Source organism: Sciurus carolinensis, chromosome 10 (genome assembly GCF_902686445.1).
Source record: "Sciurus carolinensis chromosome 10, mSciCar1.2, whole genome shotgun sequence".
Lineage (NCBI taxonomy): Eukaryota > Metazoa > Chordata > Mammalia > Rodentia > Sciuridae > Sciurus > Sciurus carolinensis.
The window spans coordinates 105,797,194-105,815,691 of NC_062222.1; the positions used below are offsets into that span (position 1 = coordinate 105,797,194).

Sequence of the window (18,498 nt, forward strand, 5' to 3'; positions counted from 1 at the left end):
CTCCTATTTATTTGTTGTAAAACTGAAACAGATAGATGTGAATTGTCTAAATCAACTTCTCTCAGAAAGGTAACATGAATTTATGTTTAAACATAGCCTACTTTAAGCTTATTTTGATCCTATTGTTATGGGGCGCAACTTAAGAACAGACCAATCACCAATGAGAAGTCCAAATTTGAGAGTCTCTATTAAGCTGGCCGGCTGTCTCACACAATGCCCCCAAAAAATGACTATTGGGAGAACAGCCCCCACCATAGGGTTGTAGGGGTTCTTATACCAAAAATCACATCAATCCTAAGTGTCTATTGCTATGATTCAAAATTACAAACTAACATCATGAGATCATCAACAGAGGGGGAAGTGGGTCAAAATGACTCTTACCTAGGTAAAAACTGAAGAATGGTTACTAACATCCACACAATCATCTTTCACATGGTACATTGTTTAGGAGCAATAGAAATCAAAAGAGAGCAATTTTTCATTACATAAGAATTGTCATTTTGTATTGCTAAACATGTCACGCTAAGTAATTGTTGATGGGTACAGAGGAGGGGTGTTCCCATGGGGAAAGCTTATCTCCTACATAACATGGACTCTCAGAGCAAAATGGAGTCTGTCTAGTCATTTCCCCCATAGTATGGCCTATAACATTCCCACAGAGCCAGATCTGTCAGTCCATCACATCACACTATTACTCTTGTTAACCCCTGAAATTCTATCCCACGTTTGGACTAGCTTTTTTAAGTTAGTCTTTCCTAATGTTCTCTTTAGAAGTTATAATAATTAGCAGAAAACACAACATTTAAATCCCATGCCAATGCATGACAAAAAATAAATAAGATGTAGAAAGGAGTAAAATTTTTGTGTACACAACTGAGAGTCAGTGAGCTTTTGTCCGTAGAGTCCAAAGTTCAAGAGAGCAACTGAAAATTAGATGCCCACATGTTATTCTAATTCTCCACCTTGATTACACCTCAGACCAGAACACTAAAAATGGTTGAATTTTCAGAAACAGAGTCAGAGCCTGAAAAGTCAAAAAAATTCTAGATAAGCCCTACTTAATACTTACTGGAATCTCACACCATGTTGCAAGAGAGATGAAATCTCCAGATGCAAAGCACTTCCCTTCTGTCTTGATAGAATAAATCCACTCTCCACTATCCCCATCTTGTTTCACTGCCCTAGTTCTGCTTAAGCTTAATTTCTTCCCCTCCTCCCACCTGTGGGCAATAATTCTACAGTTTAATTTCACCTATTTTTAACTTCATGTAACATAGTATTGTATGTGTAGTTCACACCCTCCATGGCTGGCTTAGTTTATTCTATGTAATGTTTTTGAGATTCACCCATGTTATTTTCAGAATCAGTACCTTGTTCCCTTTTATTACCAGGTCTTGTGCCTCTGTGTTAACATACCATACCACAAATTGCATATCAGTCCTCCCACTGATGAACATTTGAGATACTTCCACTTTTTTAGCTATTCTGAAAGTAGCTTCTGTGAAATTCTTATCCCATGTGGACATATGTATTCCTTTTTCTGGAGTAAATAACTAGGGGCATTATTGTTTAGCATCTAATTGGTGTATGTTTATTAAAAACTGGTTAATGGTTTTCCTACATGGTGCTTCCATTTTTCATTTCCTTTGGCAGTGTGTGAGAATTCCAGTTGCTTTACATCTATACCAACCCTTGGTGTTTTCAGATGTTTTAATTCTAGCCATTGTAAATACTGATGGTAGTTTTATGTCCTACCATCCCATTGTGACTTTAACATTCATTCCCTTGACAACTAATGATGTCATTTTTTAATGGATTTGACCTTTCATATGTCTTCTTTTGTGAATTATTTGTTGTCTGTTCCATTTCTCGGTTATATTGTGTTCATTAATTTTCAGGGTTCTTTATGTATTCTAGCTTTTAGGTTTTTTTTACAAATATTTATATTCTACATATTTTCTCTCAGCTGTGGTGTCCATTTGCATTTTTACATGCCTTTTTATGAGGATATTTTAATTCAAATTAGCCCTAGTAATCATCATAATAATTATTGAATTAATGAGCAGATTTGGGGCTCTCCTTTTTGGTGTCCTCATTGTTCTGAACTCTCCCCTCAATTCCAAACATTGTGGCAGCTCCAGTCTCTAACCCTTAGTTCTTTCTTCAAAACATTAAGACTGCACTGTCCTTTGTGAACTATGTTCTGTGCAAACTAGGAAGTGCTTTCAGAGGAAAAACTGGGTTAACCTGGGATTCATTTTATTTCCCTTTTTTCAGTGCTTGAATCCCCTCCTGTTCTTTTCTGCTCTTAGTTGCTTTCCAGGGTCTTCAATAACTGGGTTTGTTTTTCATTATTTTGTTTGGAGTATATACACATTATTACCAGGAGACCTGGGCTGTTAGCAACTTCTTTACTATTATGAGCCTGTCACTCCTCGTATTGAATTTCTTACAGTTCTTCACACACTTTTTCTCTGAGCTCAGGCTTCATGCATGCTATTTCTTCAACCGAAGCCTAACCCCTTGCTCTCTGCCTAATTGGTTTCCAAATACCCATGTGTCAATTGTTCAACAAGGAATCTTCTAACCATTTTCTAAATCATATTTGTTGCTCCTCCTATTCTGCATTCCCAAAGCATGCTGTGCTGCTTCTGTAATATTTATAAGACTCGTCTGCTTATATTTATTTGTTGAATACTTACTTCCTAATTAGAGTACAAGCTTCTGACTAACTTCTTACTAACCAGAAAGTACTCCACCAATATTTATTTGCTGACTTTTAGAAAACCAAGAAACAAAATATTTTAATCACCTTATCACAGATTTTATGAAAGTGATTCCTTAATATCATTGATCAGCCACAGACCTGTATACAGATGATCAATCAGCAGCCAGCAATTCCAGCAAATTTTTTTGTCTACTCACTGATGTTCTTTACTATAGGAAGGGCTCTTAGGGACAATGGCACAAAGCAAACATTTAAAAAATAAATCCTCCTAAAAATAAATAAAAGAAAACAAATTCAGATAAATCTTCTGGCAACTTTCAAATTATCACCAAAAACTCCACCTGATAACACTTGCGATGTACCTTTAAGATCATCGACAACAGTGGTCTTTACCCCCAGAGCTATGCATTAATTGAAGCTTTGGTTTCACCATGACTTTATAATGTCTAGTGTTTATTTCTACTTCCCACGTCTTTGTTCTGCATGGTCATCTTGCCTTCCCTCCCACCAACTAAGGGAAAAAGATGCTCAATTAACAGGTGATGTGTACAGAAGTCTGTGTGTTTTGTGCACTTCAGAGTTGGATTGAAATATCCAGGCACAAATTTAGTCTTGTCTTTTTGTTTACACATAGGCATAAAAAAAAAAAAAAAACTTGGGTTTATTAAATGTTTCATGTAACTGCATCCAAGTTTTTCCAGACTAGAAACTTAGAACTTTTCTGCAGTGACTTTTTAATTCTAGGTTTCATAACCTGGAGATTGGGACCATTGCTTTCTCATGATGTATGCAGTGTCTCATGACTGGAGTTTGCTTCATTTTATAATATCTTTACTTTCAAAAGTTATTCTGTCAACAGATGTTGTATTTGTCCATTGAAAACACAATACAATTTTTAAAAGAACGCAATCAAAATTATCCTCCTCTTCAAGATTATTCTATTTTAAAATGTCTAAGCCTAAATGTAAATATGATCATATTCTTCCCCACTGTCCAGGGCTCTCTTCATTCCCCCTCCTGAGGTATGCCTAGAAATGTGTTGTGTATCTAGGGAATTTCATTAACTCATCCTGGAAAACAGTGTCACATCACAATAGGCACTATTAGCTACGTGTGTCTTCTCTTTAGAAAATCAAACACTTTTAACAAACCAGACTGGGTATCTTGGAATGGTATTGTGTACTCTATTAATGACAGTTAGAAACCAAGGTCTAGCACAGGGCTTGGCACATAGTACTTGTTAAATAAATATTTATTTAATAAATCAATAAAAACAATCACAGCAAAAATTCAAAACAAAAGCAATTGTAATATACAAATTTTATTGATTAATCCAAAAACATGGTTTTCTTAAAAAAAAAAAAAAGTATAAACCAAATGATAATCTTCAGTTACTAAAATGAATCTTTTCCTGGGCAGAAGTTCTGACTAACCAGCACAGTCCTTACAACGCTGAAGACCATTCTCGTTGCAAGCTGTACACTTCAGGGCTTTGAAAGAGTCTGTAAAGCAATTTCGAAATACTGACATCTTGCTCCCATGGCACACTGAGCATGGACGAAAACCAAAGCCTCCACAGGAGCGGCACTCCTGTGGATGCTGCACTCTCTGTGTAGGTGACAAGGGGACAAGAGAGAAGAGAACGTATGTTAGCACAAACAACTCAATCAGCCTTCCCATCTTTCTGTACTGTGAGAGGTTATAAAATAACATTGGCCCAAGGTAATATGGTTACGCACTGGACATTAATACACCTGAGACATGGGGGGAAATGGGCAAAGTCTTCCTTCCTTGCCCCATTGATAGCCACCTATAGCACAGGTGTGGCTTGTAAAGGCTGGTAAGTTGGAGGTTTAATGTATGGACCTTCAAGAGTTCCATCATATGAATAGATTTTTTTACAAATCACATTGCTCTATCAGGCAATAGATAGTTGCATTAAAGGAAACTACTTTTACCTTCCCACAAAAGAAAATATGTTAACTTTCCCTTTAGTATCTTTTAACAGCTTTACATCTTCGTTTATAGAACAGTACCTCTAATAGTGAATTTGTAAAATCAGGAAACTCTAAGCTAAAATGTGGAGGAGCCATTGTCCATGATATCCATCATTACATTGCCAGTTTGAACGATGCTTTAGTCTTTTCAAAGCACTTTCAAATATATTATATATAAGCACTTTCAAATATGTATATATGAGTCTATATATTATAGACTCTTCCCCCACTCCATCTTCCACATATATAGTCATCTTCTTAAATAAAAACATAATTCAAGTATCATTATCCTCATGTTATACTTAAAGGAACAGGCTTAGAAATCTTATGCACATCTATAAAATATCCCACAGTAGCAATCAGCCTTTCTATCTCAAGCAAACATTAAGTATCCTAATAGTAGAGTGAAAAATCATTAGGCAGCATATTAATGACAATATTTTGAAAATCATTCACATACATTTCTCTTTGCTTTTCTGAGCATGTAGGCTTTGTCAGAGTCCACTAGTGGTCTCTGTCATATGGGGGACATTAGGAACCATAATAGAATGAATACCAAGAGAAAAGAATGAATGAATGCTCAGCCTCTGATTTGTAAAATGGTAATCAGCATCAATGTTTAAAAGCCTGGTTTTGTAAAGAGAATAATTATTAAAACAAGTTGGGAAATGTAGAAATACACACAAAGACATTCTCAAAGGAACATGCTTAACACCCTTGCTCATGCATACAGCTTTTCTCTAGATATACAAAATCACATATATTAAAGTCTCCAAAAATCCATCTTAAAAGAAACCTGACTAACTGTATTTAACCAGCCATTTCTCTAACACACATAACGTTTTCCCTGGAAATAAATACAATTCTCTCATAATAAGTAGCTTGTGAGACATCCTCTGAAAACAACATTAAGAATATGATTGACTTAAAATTTATATATTCCCAGTCTATTTTTCAGATATGCATTTTCTGTATGTGGCAAGATTCACTTACAATTACAGTTTGACTTAGCTATCATATTAAGATGGCAGAACCCATGAAATAGCTCATTTTTAACAGCATAGAATTATTTTCTTGGAAAGTAGTAGTTGCCAATCTGAATGACATGAACCAGGAACTTTGTCAATATTGCAATGATTCAGAGGTCTTCCAACAAGATGGATTGAGGGTATGTAGCAATTTGGTTATTTCTTTAAATGGGTTTTTGTCATTGCTCTGTATAAGAATTGACACCAAAAAAGGTACACTGGAGATATAATTTTTATAATACTAAAAAGTCTTTAGAAAAATACCTGGAATAAAAGCAAATCCAGCAATGATAAAAAGAAAATATTTTAAAAGTTAAATAAAAGAGAATTAGTAAGTAATGGTGTTCTTATTCAATTTTAGAAAGATTATGAGATATCTTTGACATAAAGTTAGAAAGAGAGATTACATTAAAAATGGTTTATGGGGGTGGGATTGTGACTCAGTGATAGAGCACTTGCCTAGCATGTGTGAGGGACTGGGTTTGATTCTCAGCACTACATAAATAAAAAAATAAAGGTATTATGTTCACCTACAACTAAAAATATATTTTAAAAATGGTTTATGACTTCTACAACAAGGGCACCAACTACAAAGAACAGATGTTGGGCCAACCTAGAACTGTAGCAAAGATCTTAAGGCCTCTGAGTCCAGAATCTCATTCATTGCTGCTGGATGGTAAATAGCACCCTAGGAAAATGGGGTGGTCAATACCGCAAATAAAAATACAGATTGCTCAGTTAAACTTGAATTTCAAAAATAACGTTTGTATAATTATATTCTAAATACTCCTTTGAACATAATTAAACCATAAAATTGTTCATCCTTTATCTGAGATTTAAATGTAAGTGGGCATCCTGTATTTTACCTGGCAACTCTGTAGGGCAGGGGACGTCAGACAAAAGCAGACATGTTTGTGCAGCAGCTACTTATCAATCAATATAAATTATTTCAGTATCTTAAAAAACACTTAAAGCATGCTTAATTTTTTTAAATAACTGGTATAGCTGTGTGGATGTATACTAACTGAATATCAACTCCTGCTATGTCCCAAGGCACATGCAAATGACCAAATTTTTTAATAGTCTATGGTTTCCCCATAACCTAAGAATAGAAAAGCTGAAATAAAATGTATTAGGCAGCTTCCTAGGCTCATTCTCTACCTATATCCTCACTCCAGACATCAGGCTATGTGCACACAGAATTCAAAATGTAACTCAACAAAATTTTAAAACATTTTTAAACCATGAACCTACAATATGACTTACAATGCTTATTTTCAAAAAGTACAAGTACCAAATGTTAAATTCACTAGTACCAAGAGTCTACTGTTTCTTAACGATGTATGTAAAAGTCATAACAAATACCTTTCCTAAAATAAAATTAACATATCAATACTGAAAGGTACATTTTAATTCTTAAAGGGAATCACAAATAGATCAGTCATCTTAGAAAAGTGTCCTCAAAATTGAAGCAATTCTGTGATGCAGTCGGTCCTACTCAAAGGGTTAGGGAGAAGATTCAGGATTAATTCACACACAGTGAATAGAACATTCCCTGGCACATAGTAGGCATTTAATAAGTTTAGTCATTATTAGTAAGTATTTCATTAATAAATTCTTATTTGAAGGGATATTGATTAACTGCTAAATTGCTTATGATCACAACATAACCACAAGCAATTTTTCTATCATTTAGACTCATTTTATTTAACACAAGTTCTATAATTAACATTCTGATTTAAGGTCTTGCCACTATAATGAAGGAAGAGCAAATGTGCTTCAATGCAGTGCTAATTAATATGTTTAGGGCAGTGTTGGAAAGATCTAGGGACCACTTTCATTCTCAAGAAAACCTGGCTATTTCAACCATTCATGTGGGAGAAGAAAGGGACAGTTAGCCAGTGCATGAAGCCTACGTCCAAACTCACACCCACCCCATATGATAGACACTGCCATTTTACAAGGACAGAATCAAAGCCTCTTAATGGGGGAAAAAATTCAGGTCACAACTAGAAGATTGGACTGGGACGTTGCCTTCATGAGCAAAATCCATGGGTTTTCTTCTGTAGTGCTAGTTTTTATTTATTGGTTTGTTTGTGTTACAGTGCTTGGGATCCATCCCAGGGTCTCATGCATGCTAGTCAAAAGGTCTACTACTGAGCTGAGCTCTCAGCATCTTTTTTTTTCTTTTTTTGGTTTAAATGATATATACATGGGAGTATCCAAATGTAAGATAATTAGAAGGACAAATAATGTGACTAACACAGAATGTGGGGCAAAGGAGGGTCTTGAGGTCACCCATTATGGCACTTACTTTCTCTCAGTCTCCTGGAATCCCATTCTTATTACATCATCCAACACAATCTAAAGCAGTGGTTTCTTGTAATAAAAATAAATAGGTCAGTCATTCCTAGCTACCTCCTTCTAAGAACACTTTTGTTACACTGAAACTCTGGTTCCAATTTAAAGTGTTCTCTACAAAGAACTTGCTTATAATAGATGCTCCTGACTCATAAGAAGTTCAAGGCTTCAGTTTTTTCTTCACAGCACAATGGAAAAAAATAGCTAGGAAATTTCCAAAGAATGTGGACCATATTTCAGGTTGAAAGATGGAGAAATAACTGAGGTTAACAATACAGCCATAACTATTAGTAACAAAGCAGACTTCCACTTTCAGTGAAGAGGTTGACAACAGAAACTTTGACCTTCAGGCAATTCAGAAATCTAAGACAAGTTCTTCAGTGCCTAGGTTGCCAGCAAAAAGAGAAACCATGCAGACCTGGTTGAGAATAGCACATCCTTGGAGGTCTCAGTCCAAAGAATGTTCCTCCACTGAACAGTGGTTTTGGGTTGGGGCATATCTCTTTGAAATTTAAGAAAAAAGGACTAAGAAATCATCTTCCTCCTTTTCCTCTTTTTGTTCATATATTTCTGGTGAAGAACATTTTAAAATAACTCACTGAGTGAGATCTTTTTACTTATTAATTCATTTCACAAACAGTTACTGCATGTCCACTAACCTGTCACTGTTCAAGGCAGTGGTGATACAGCAATGACATAGAAACTTTCTTGTTCTCCTAATTGGACCTCTCAGCCCTACTCCTAGATCTTTGAATAGATCCATTCCAGTCATTTAAATTGAAGCGTACATTAAATTGCAGCATATGTTAAATTGAAGCATACAGAATTTCCAGATGTTTAACAAAAGACCCATAGGACAAGGGCTCAAGGGTGGAGTACATGAATCATTGTCAACTTCACGGTACAAATTCAAATTCGGGGAATATAGAGAGTTTATCTCAGGTCCTCTAATATAGAATCAAAATACCAAAATCAGGAATCTTTGTGTCCTCTTTAAGATCAGGAAATAAAACACTTATTATATTTACCTCGGATCATCTAATCCTATTCTAGTCGGATATGAAAGTCCCTTAATCACCCTACCAAAGAGAAAGTTGTTTGAGTCCCTGTGATCATAAACCTCATCATCCAGATTATCTATAAGTAGATTTATTCATGTAACAAATTATCGACCAGCGCACACTTTGAGATATAATCATCTCTCTCTGTACATTTTAAACTAGATACAACAATTTAATTCAGCAAATGCTTTCTAATTGCCTATTAAAACACCTCATTGCTGCTAAAAAGATAAGCAGAATCTTTCTTGATTGACAGTGTTTCCAGCATTCTTATTTTAAATTTGGGGAAAAGAGCCACTGCACAAAATGCAGATACAGGAAATTTGTAACTTATAATCCCAAATGTAGATGCCTGAAGATAGGAGCCTGATTCTGGAGCCGGATGGGATGGACTGCTGTAAACGTGCTTAAATAGGTGATCAGTTTTCAGTGAGAAGCAAATGACATCACCTGAGTGTCCAAGTGAGAAGGCAGGACTCTGCTACCATAGCCTCTGAATATGCCAGACCCACTCACACTGACAGGGGCTATCCTCCAGAACTCTACCTCTGCAGGAAGGCTCAGGACAGTCTTTGATAGCTCCAGTGTCTTGTCACAGACACTGTGCCATTTCAGGCATCTCAGTGTATAGCTGGGATTCTAACTCTTTTTAATGAACAATAACTGGTCTCCAAACCTCATGAGGGAATCAGACTAAATAATCCTTTTTTAAGTTTCTTAATAAGGACAGAAAATACACACTCTCTTGACTAGCTCAGCAGAGATGGCAATAAAACTTTTGTTCATATTTTCAAAAAAAAACTACAAAGTCAGGCAAAAGCTTACTTAGAGTTGCTTTGCCATCTAAGAACTTCAATCCAATGTCTGCCAGAATCAGTGGTATACTAATACCTCTCAGAGCTCCCCTGGTTCTCTCTGCCTGTCTTGGTTGTCATTAGGGGGTGTTATGGTTTGGATGTGAGGTGTCTCCCAAAAGCTTACATGTGAGACAATGTAGGAAGGTAGAATGTAGGAAGGAGAAAAGATTGGGTTGTAAATGTCTTAACACAATCAGTGAATTAATCACTGATAGGATTAGTTGAAGCGGTAGGGTGTGACTGGGGAAGACTGGAATTGGGGTGTGGCTTTGGATATATATTTTGTCTGGAGACTGAAGTCTTTCTCTGCTTCCTGACAATGCAAGCTGCTTCCCTCTGCTACACTCTTCCGCCATGATGTTCTGCCTCACCTCAAGTTCCAAGGAATGGAATAGGCCTTCTATGGACTAGGACCTCTGAAACCATGAGCCCTCAAATAAACCTTTCCTCCTCTATAATTGTACTGGTCACATCATTTAGTCACGGCAGCAAAAAAGCTGATTAAAATAGGGGAAATCCTTAGATAACTCTTTGTTTCTAACCTCCAGCCTTTTTATTAATATAAATAAATACATAAAAATATACATTAGCAAATTCTATTTAAAAACACCCTTTTCATCCATGCATTCTCCTATATGAAATAATAATTTTCATTTTCACCTCTTAACTGCTTTATCTCTTTCAAAACATTGAATGAAAAAGGAATCATTCATTTATTCACTCAGCAAATGTTTGAGTGCCCATTACATGCCAATCCCTGTTCTAGGCACCAGCTGGAAGGGAAAGAACAAAAGAGATGAGAATCTGCATCTACTGGAGCTCATATTCTATTTAGGATGACCTGCAAACTGTCACCTCAGGAGCAGAACTTCATTGTTATGACCAGCTGTATGAAACTTGGCCTTCTTATTTACTACCACCTGTTCCACTTGCTTCTGCTGCATTTGGCCAGTTCTTCACCTGTGAGGCACTGCCAACCTTCATCGACAAGTCATATTCACTCAGCTTCCCAGAGAAACTTCTACTCTTTTCCAAAGTGTTTTAATCTGAGAGAGAGAGTGGTTACATTGGTCTAGCAAGGTAGTGTTAAATTGTAGAATTCATTATGTACGGTGGTGCACACCTGTAAACCCAGCAGCTGGGCAGGCTGAGGCAGGAGGATCAAGAGTTTAAGCCAGCCTCAGCAATTCAGCGAGGTCCTAAAGCAACTTAGTGAGACTTTGTCTCTAAATAAAACACAAAATAAGGTTGAGGATGTGGCTTAGTGCTTGAGCACCCCTGAGTTCAAGCCCCGACACCCACCCCCCACAAAAATGTAGAATTCAAGAATTATGAACTCAAAAGAAGAAAAATAAAAGCTATCTAAGTCAGTTATTGATCCATAAAACAAATTGAAGTTCATTAATCTTATAGGACCCTAAAAGACACTGTTAAACAATGGAAATGAAAACAGTATGATATTGGTGTAGTAAGAAACAAACAGATCAATGGAATTGAACAGAAAGCTCAGAGAAAAGACCCAAGTACATGAGGAGATTCATTACAATGTAAAGTAGGCACAACAAAGCAATAAAGAAATAATAGATTAGTCAGTAGATGGTGTTAGGAAGTTAGTTCACCCATATTTAAGAAAATAGCAGTAGAATATAAATTAATGACTTAGATGTTAAAAAACCGGACAAAGTTAATAAAAGAAAATAGAGAATGATATCTTTAAAACTGTCAGATTGAAGGGTACTTTATAAATTAAAGGTCAAAGACACAAAACATAAGGAAAATGGTAAATTTTGTTACATTATGAGAGGATTTCTTTTGGATTAAATACATGAAAGAAGCTGTAAAAGGAGAAGGAAATTATGTCAATGACTAAAACAACTGGAATTAATATCTAGACTAGAAAAGAATCTTCTGAAAATCAAACGTCCCCCCAAAAGATAATTCCAAGACTTTAATGGGCAAGGTATAAAAATACAAAATTTACATATAAAAATTGTAAAACAGTGACAAGCATACAATGATCTGTCCAAACTCAATAGTAATCAGAAATATATAAAATAAAACAATAAGGTTATATAGCTCTATACCTTCCGCTCTGGCAAAATTTTGAAAATGGTAATATGAAATATTTCCAGGAATGTGGGAACACAAGAAACCTCTTTCTTTATAGGAGCAAGTGTTGACTGATACAACCATTCCAAAAAGACATATGGCACCATCTAGATTTAGGCATATGCATAAGCCAGGATCCAGCCATTTTTACTCTGGGGAAACCCAAATGGGAATGCATTCAAGGTTGTTCTTTGCAGCACTGTTTGTTTGAAAGAGAGAATTGGAGGACACCTGGGTGTTTTTCAGTGGAAACGTGGAGAGAAAAAATGTGGGTGGGCCCTGTGGAGCTACACTGTCTGAAACGGGAACAACTAGCCCCATGCGAAATTGACTTTAGATTTAAGTCAAACTAAATTAAATTAAAATCCAGTTCCTCCATCATACTAGCCATAGTTCAATAGCCACTATCAGCCAGAGACTTCTGTTTTGGACAATCAGTTAAAAAATATTCCCATCATCAAACAAAGCTCTATTGGACACAGCTGCTATGGAAAAGCAGCAGCAGTTAGAATAAGTCAATTAAATGCTCACATAGCAATGTAGATTGTTCTTAAATTCATAGTTACCTAGCGAAAATACTTTAAAATCAAATTAGATATACAATGCTATTTACATAAATTTAAAGGGTGCAGAGATAATCATAATACAAAATAACCAAGTTAAATGATTGGATAAACACTAACTTAATGGTGTCATAGGATTGGAGATGCATATGGGAACAAATTGAATGGATTTATTTAACTGGTTCATATTAATGTTTTAGCTGAGAGATATTTTTAGATGATCAGGAGGTACACACCCTCATTTGATAGACGAAGATGTTAAGATCCTGCAAGATGAAAAATGTGCCTCAAGTCACATAGCCATCAGAGCTGAGGTTTCAGCTAACATCCTCTGATTTGCAAGTCATAGTGCTTCATAAGTTATAAATTGTGCAAACCAAGGAAATTTAAACCACTTTTACTTAAGCAGGTCGGCTTTCTGAAAAGACCCTATGGTTTTTAATTTAGTAATCACGGTACATTCCCTTCCTATATCCCAGGTAACTTGCCTCCTAGGCACTTCCTCTCTAGCTATCATCTTTATTGGGTCACAGTATCTAAATGCAATACTATTTTATTATGACATGAGTTAGTACAAAACTTTTCTGAGTTATTGCTCTATGCAACCAATTGTTTAACAGGGCAGCATTGTGTCTCTTAGCATACTACCTGTGAATAGACACTCAGAATATTTGTTGAATTAATAAATACAGTGTGTTTTCCTTCTGGGCAAGATCACAGTATAAATAAAACAAGATTCTTACAATTAAGGAAAGTATAGTTCATTTGGTATATGAATCAAATACCTTCTCAAATAAAGGTAATGTGAGGAAGAATTTGTTAAGCACTCAACATAAAGAGTTGTAGGAATCCAAAGATGGGAGAGAGTTTTTAGAACTGATAGTGTAGATAGGCCTTGAAGATGGAAGGAGTGGAAGGGGAAGGTGATGAGGAATTAGAACAATAGCACTCTAGGTAGACAGAGCAGCTTGCATAAAGGAAAGGTACCAAGAAAACACAAGAAACTACCTGGTGTTTTCTTTTGACTGAAGTGAAAAGTCTGGCAGAGAATCAGAAATAAGGTTAACAAAGGAGGTTGGACCAAGAAGAGCAGATAGTGGCATGGAGAGAGTGGATAATCATCTGGCCAACCTAGTTCATCCAGGAAAGGGACATTCATTCTCAAAGGGTCCCAGTCTGCATGATAAAAGTATGTGATCTTCTTACATACAGGACAAAACAGGCTAACAATAATTTAGCAGAGAAGTGTTAAGGGTTTCTTGGTTGCATAGTAATCTGATGCATTATATATTTGAAAAAGTATTTCTCTGATTTTTTCATTAGAAGTTTGGGAAAAAATAAAATGTGGTTTTGGGAGAGATAACTTTTTCTTTCATCTTTAGAAATGATGAGCTAGTTCATGGAGAAAATAAAAGTTTTAAACAAAATTTTAAAGTGTGTTTTAAGACAACTGCCAGACTTGCAACACCTCATCAACATCTCTGTTACAGAGAATTAGGCTCAAATAAAGCTGAGAGAAATTTTCAAGTAATAGTATGAAATTATTAGACCCTAATACTAAAGTGACTCTAGCTGGAGCAAACCTAATGGCAGGTGATATTCGAATAAAACCATCACATGTATCCTGTTACGTATTTGTAACAACACAGGGAGAAATTCAATGAGGAAAACCCAATTACAATCAAATGTGCTTAACATTTTGATTACTAAAAATAAGTTGCTAAAAGCACAATTACCTCAATTTTGGTTAAGAGATCTTGCAGTTCTCCTGATTCATTCATTGACAAAATTTTCTCAGCACCCTATTAACAAGAGAGGGTAGAGGGGGAGAAAATCCATGGTATTAGTATTTGAGAAAACAAAATTCTAGCCAGGAAAGCTTCACTCAGAAAACAATGAATGTGATTCTTCCCTTCAGATCTGAGTAAACTTAAAACCAGGAGGTCAAAAAGAAGTTTTTTCTTTATTCTCACATTCTCTCCCCTCTGGTAAGGCTCACTGTGCACAGAGGGTGAGAACACCAGCAGGGGTGATCTCTGGGCAGCTGCAGGTGTCACAAGTTCAGCTATGGCAGCATCCAGCACACCCTTCAAAGGTGGTCAAGCAGCGGTAGTCAGCTCTGCCATCTGGGAAAGAAAGCCATAGAACAAACTCCAGACCCTGGGCTGTCTCTGCCCTACTCCAAGCAGTCTTGCATATGGCCTTCCTCAGACTCATGCGTGTAAAAATAACAGCTAATAATGAAAATAATGATAATAACCAATACTAATTATTATTGTGAGTCATGCACCAAATATCATCTCATTTGATGTAGTAGACTATTATTAGCAGAAATGGAGTCTCAGTGAGATTAAATAATAATTCCAAGGTCACCAGAGGAAGAAGTATAGAGGGAACTTAAAACAGCCAGGGACTTGATCCAGAGCTGCTTTTAGTTTCTGAAACTTTACTGTGAAAGAAAAGGGACAATGTATGCACTTTCCAACAAACTCTTGTGTTTCTTTGTACTACACCAGTTTTCTCTTTTTCCAATGTCATGTTCTCCCACTCCATTTCCCAATGTACACACACAGTGCAGGAAGAAGGAAAATGACTTTTTCACATTGTGTCTGCATTGCTTAACCGAGTAGGTGTCCAATCCATTCTTGATTCATGAACCAGGTAGCGAGGAATACCATCACACCATAAATATGTTTGGATTCCTATTTTTGCTAAGCATGGTGGGAAACACAAAGATCCATTTTAAAAAGTAAAAAAGGATCTTAGATCCTTAAATTATATATTATATATTATAATTATATATTTTATGTAAACATACAAAAAAGTAACCCAAGATATAGAATGGAAAACAAATACCAAATGAAAGAGGCAGAAAAAATGGTGGGCTTGAAAATAAAAATGGCGGCTAAGGGATAGATTGGGGGAGATCTGCTTCTGGAGGAATAGAGAAGGTTTGACTTGGACCAGGAAGATTGTGCAAGGTTTCTAAGATAGAGCAGGCAGTTTTGTAGTGCTACATAGGCGACTCCAGTCCTTGGTCTTATTTAGCTTCACACTATTTTATTTATCTCATGTCATCTTAATCACCATAAGAAATATCAAATCAATATACTAAAAAACACTTTGAATGAATATACAGGGCGACAGAGAATATATATAGCTCTGCCAGGCAGGTTATATTCCTTTATATGTTGGTAGTTTTGACAGTAATACAAACGTGACACAGCTAAAATAAGAACAAAGGTAATGAAACAACATGACAAAGCATCAGGGTCTGAAACTTAGTAATAACTGGTAATATTTTAGTTTTGTTACATTCTATTTCTTTTAAGAATTAGCTAAGCTAAAATGGGAAGTCTCTAGGGAATTTGGTACAGGAACTAAGGCAGTAAAGAGAATATATGCCTCATTTTCCACAAATGAAAGAAAACACACAGGGATGAATTCAAACAAAATGAATGTACCAGAACTTCCATGTGCCTCTTTCCACACACCTTCTCAATCATAACACTCTGCCTTAGTCACTATATAGATGACAGTGACATGCCAAGAAAGGACCTGTTTCATTATTCTTAATTATATGAAATTTGCTCTGTCTCAGAAAAATAATTTCAACAGCATTACTAATAAGGAAGTAGATTCCACCTCACAGGAGAAATGCAAGCTTTGCTCACATCAAGCAAAGTACCAAAAGGCATAATGGTTCCTGATCTTCAAGATACCCTTGTGCCTACAGGACAGAAAGTATATCAAGTGCCCAAGGCTGGAAAGGGTTTGCCCAGTAAGAGAAGAGGCAGCTGATACCAACTTCCCTCTCTCAATGCCGCTACTTCACATGGGCTCCATGCTCCACCAGCCATGTCCTCAGCACGCTTCCTTGGAACCTGTCATCTGGTGTCTCTGTCACATGTTAAGCAGTAACAATAGCCAAAATCTCCTGCTCCCTACTGGGTCCCAAGTCTCTGCCCCTTTGGTGATTCTACATGCAAGATTCTGAGTTGGGGGAAAAGAAAATCAGATGATCCCCCTCTCTGATCCTAACAGCAGCAGTAGTGGAAGGAGGTACTCAGCCTAACTGCAAAAATCATAAATTGCTCCTTTTTTAGTGAACTTTTTTGCCCACTGTGACAAAAAAAGACCTGACAAGAACAATTTTAGATGAGGAAACGTTTATTTGAAATTCACATTTTCAGAAATCTCACTCCAGAGATGGCAGACTCCATTGCTCTGGGCCTGAGATGAAGCAGAACATCATGGTGGAAGGGTGTGGCAGAGGAAAGCAGCTCAGGACACGGTACCAGGAAGTAGAAATAGAACTTAGCTCACCAGGGGCAAAATTTAAACCCCAAATACATGTCCCCAGAAACCCACCTGTAGCCATACTCTACTTGCCTACAGTTGCCATTCAGTTAACCACTCTGATAAGCTAATCATTTCAAGCCATTCTTACACTGTCTCCCATAAGAGCTTTTGGAGGACACCTCATCTAATCATAAGAGCGTCCATCCTGAATTTTGGAGCATTAATCAGGAAAACTCTCAATCTGATCTTTCCACTGTATTTGCATATTCCAAAGGTCTCATTCTCTCCTTTTTTTTTTTATCAAAAGCATTCCAGTTATAACTTGGCCTTGTATCCACAATAGAAAGTGTTTTTCCTTAAGCATTGATGTGCTTAGGAAACACCCTTTTCCCATTTGGTATTTGTCTAAGGATATCCTACGTGAGTTTCTGACTTTTTATGTATAACTCCATCAATCAGTTCCACACTAGTAGAAATTAATTAATCATTCTATCATCTGGTGTAATTCACCAGACTTCTAGGATGTCTATGAAAATATGTCTGGCATATTTTTAATGGATTTAGAATCAACTTCTTCTTAAAATTAATATAACCCTGAAAATAATGAGAATGGCAATACATTAAGTGCTTAAAAGGCATGGACTCTTTGAATCATTGGTGCAAACTAAGCATTACTATCTAAATTTTATAATTAAAAGGGCTAAAGTTTGAAGAGGATGAGTATGCCAGAGCCCTTCAATTGGTCACTACAAGCCCCCGTCAGATCTTGGCATCTGGCAGAGCTCACTCTGAAAGCAGCTCTATCCAATCTGCTATGCACACTGACTGGGCACTGAGAAAACTGTTGAATTAGTGAAGATGAGATGGCACAGGGAACTGCTAGTCTTGGGAATGTGAGAATCTGGGGACAGGACTCACTTTTGACAAGGTGCTCAAGAAGTTCAAGAGAATGAAAACATTTACTTCAATGGCTTCTCATCCACAATGAATGAGCTAAAGTTGCTATCAAAAATTCTAGTTCCTTTTTTATTTAATTGCTGTCTCAGTTATCTAGAATACGTTTTACATACCAGGAAAGAACCTATCTCGTAAATTTCAATGTACGTATACACATACATACACATGTGTTTATACATATATACATATATATTATTATTATTTTGATTTATTTTTATTTATTCTAATACCACCTCATCTTACCAAGAAAGAAAATTGCAATAAAAGATCTCTATGATCATGAGATAAAATAAAAATTGAATAAAAATCCAGGACATAGAAAAGGTCCTAAATAAATCTCAAAATGATAATTATGATTGAGTCTTAAATTTGATTCTTAACCCACTTTCTCAAAGCAAATTTTTTCTTAGCATAGTAGTCTAAATGATACCTTACATACTATTTCAGATAGACTAGCTGATTTAATAGATATTCTTGCTTTTTCATTAACTCATAAAAATTTTGTCTCCAAATAAATGCTACTATAGAAATGGCT

At 36.2% G+C, this 18,498-nt stretch overlaps 1 protein-coding gene across 1 annotated transcript in view; it reads right to left on the reverse strand.

The window, feature by feature from the left end:
* Positions 1-4,156: 4,156 nt before the first annotated feature.
* Grxcr1 (glutaredoxin and cysteine rich domain containing 1) overlaps positions 4,157-18,498 on the reverse strand; it is a 114,795-nt gene continuing 100,453 nt past the window's right edge. Inside the window, exons 3-4 of the mRNA XM_047565651.1 lie at positions 14,441-14,506; positions 4,157-4,336 (exon numbers count right to left, since the gene is read on the reverse strand). Of these exons, the coding sequence (XP_047421607.1) occupies positions 4,157-4,336; positions 14,441-14,506 (246 nt within the window). The remainder of the gene's footprint in view (positions 4,337-14,440; positions 14,507-18,498) is intronic.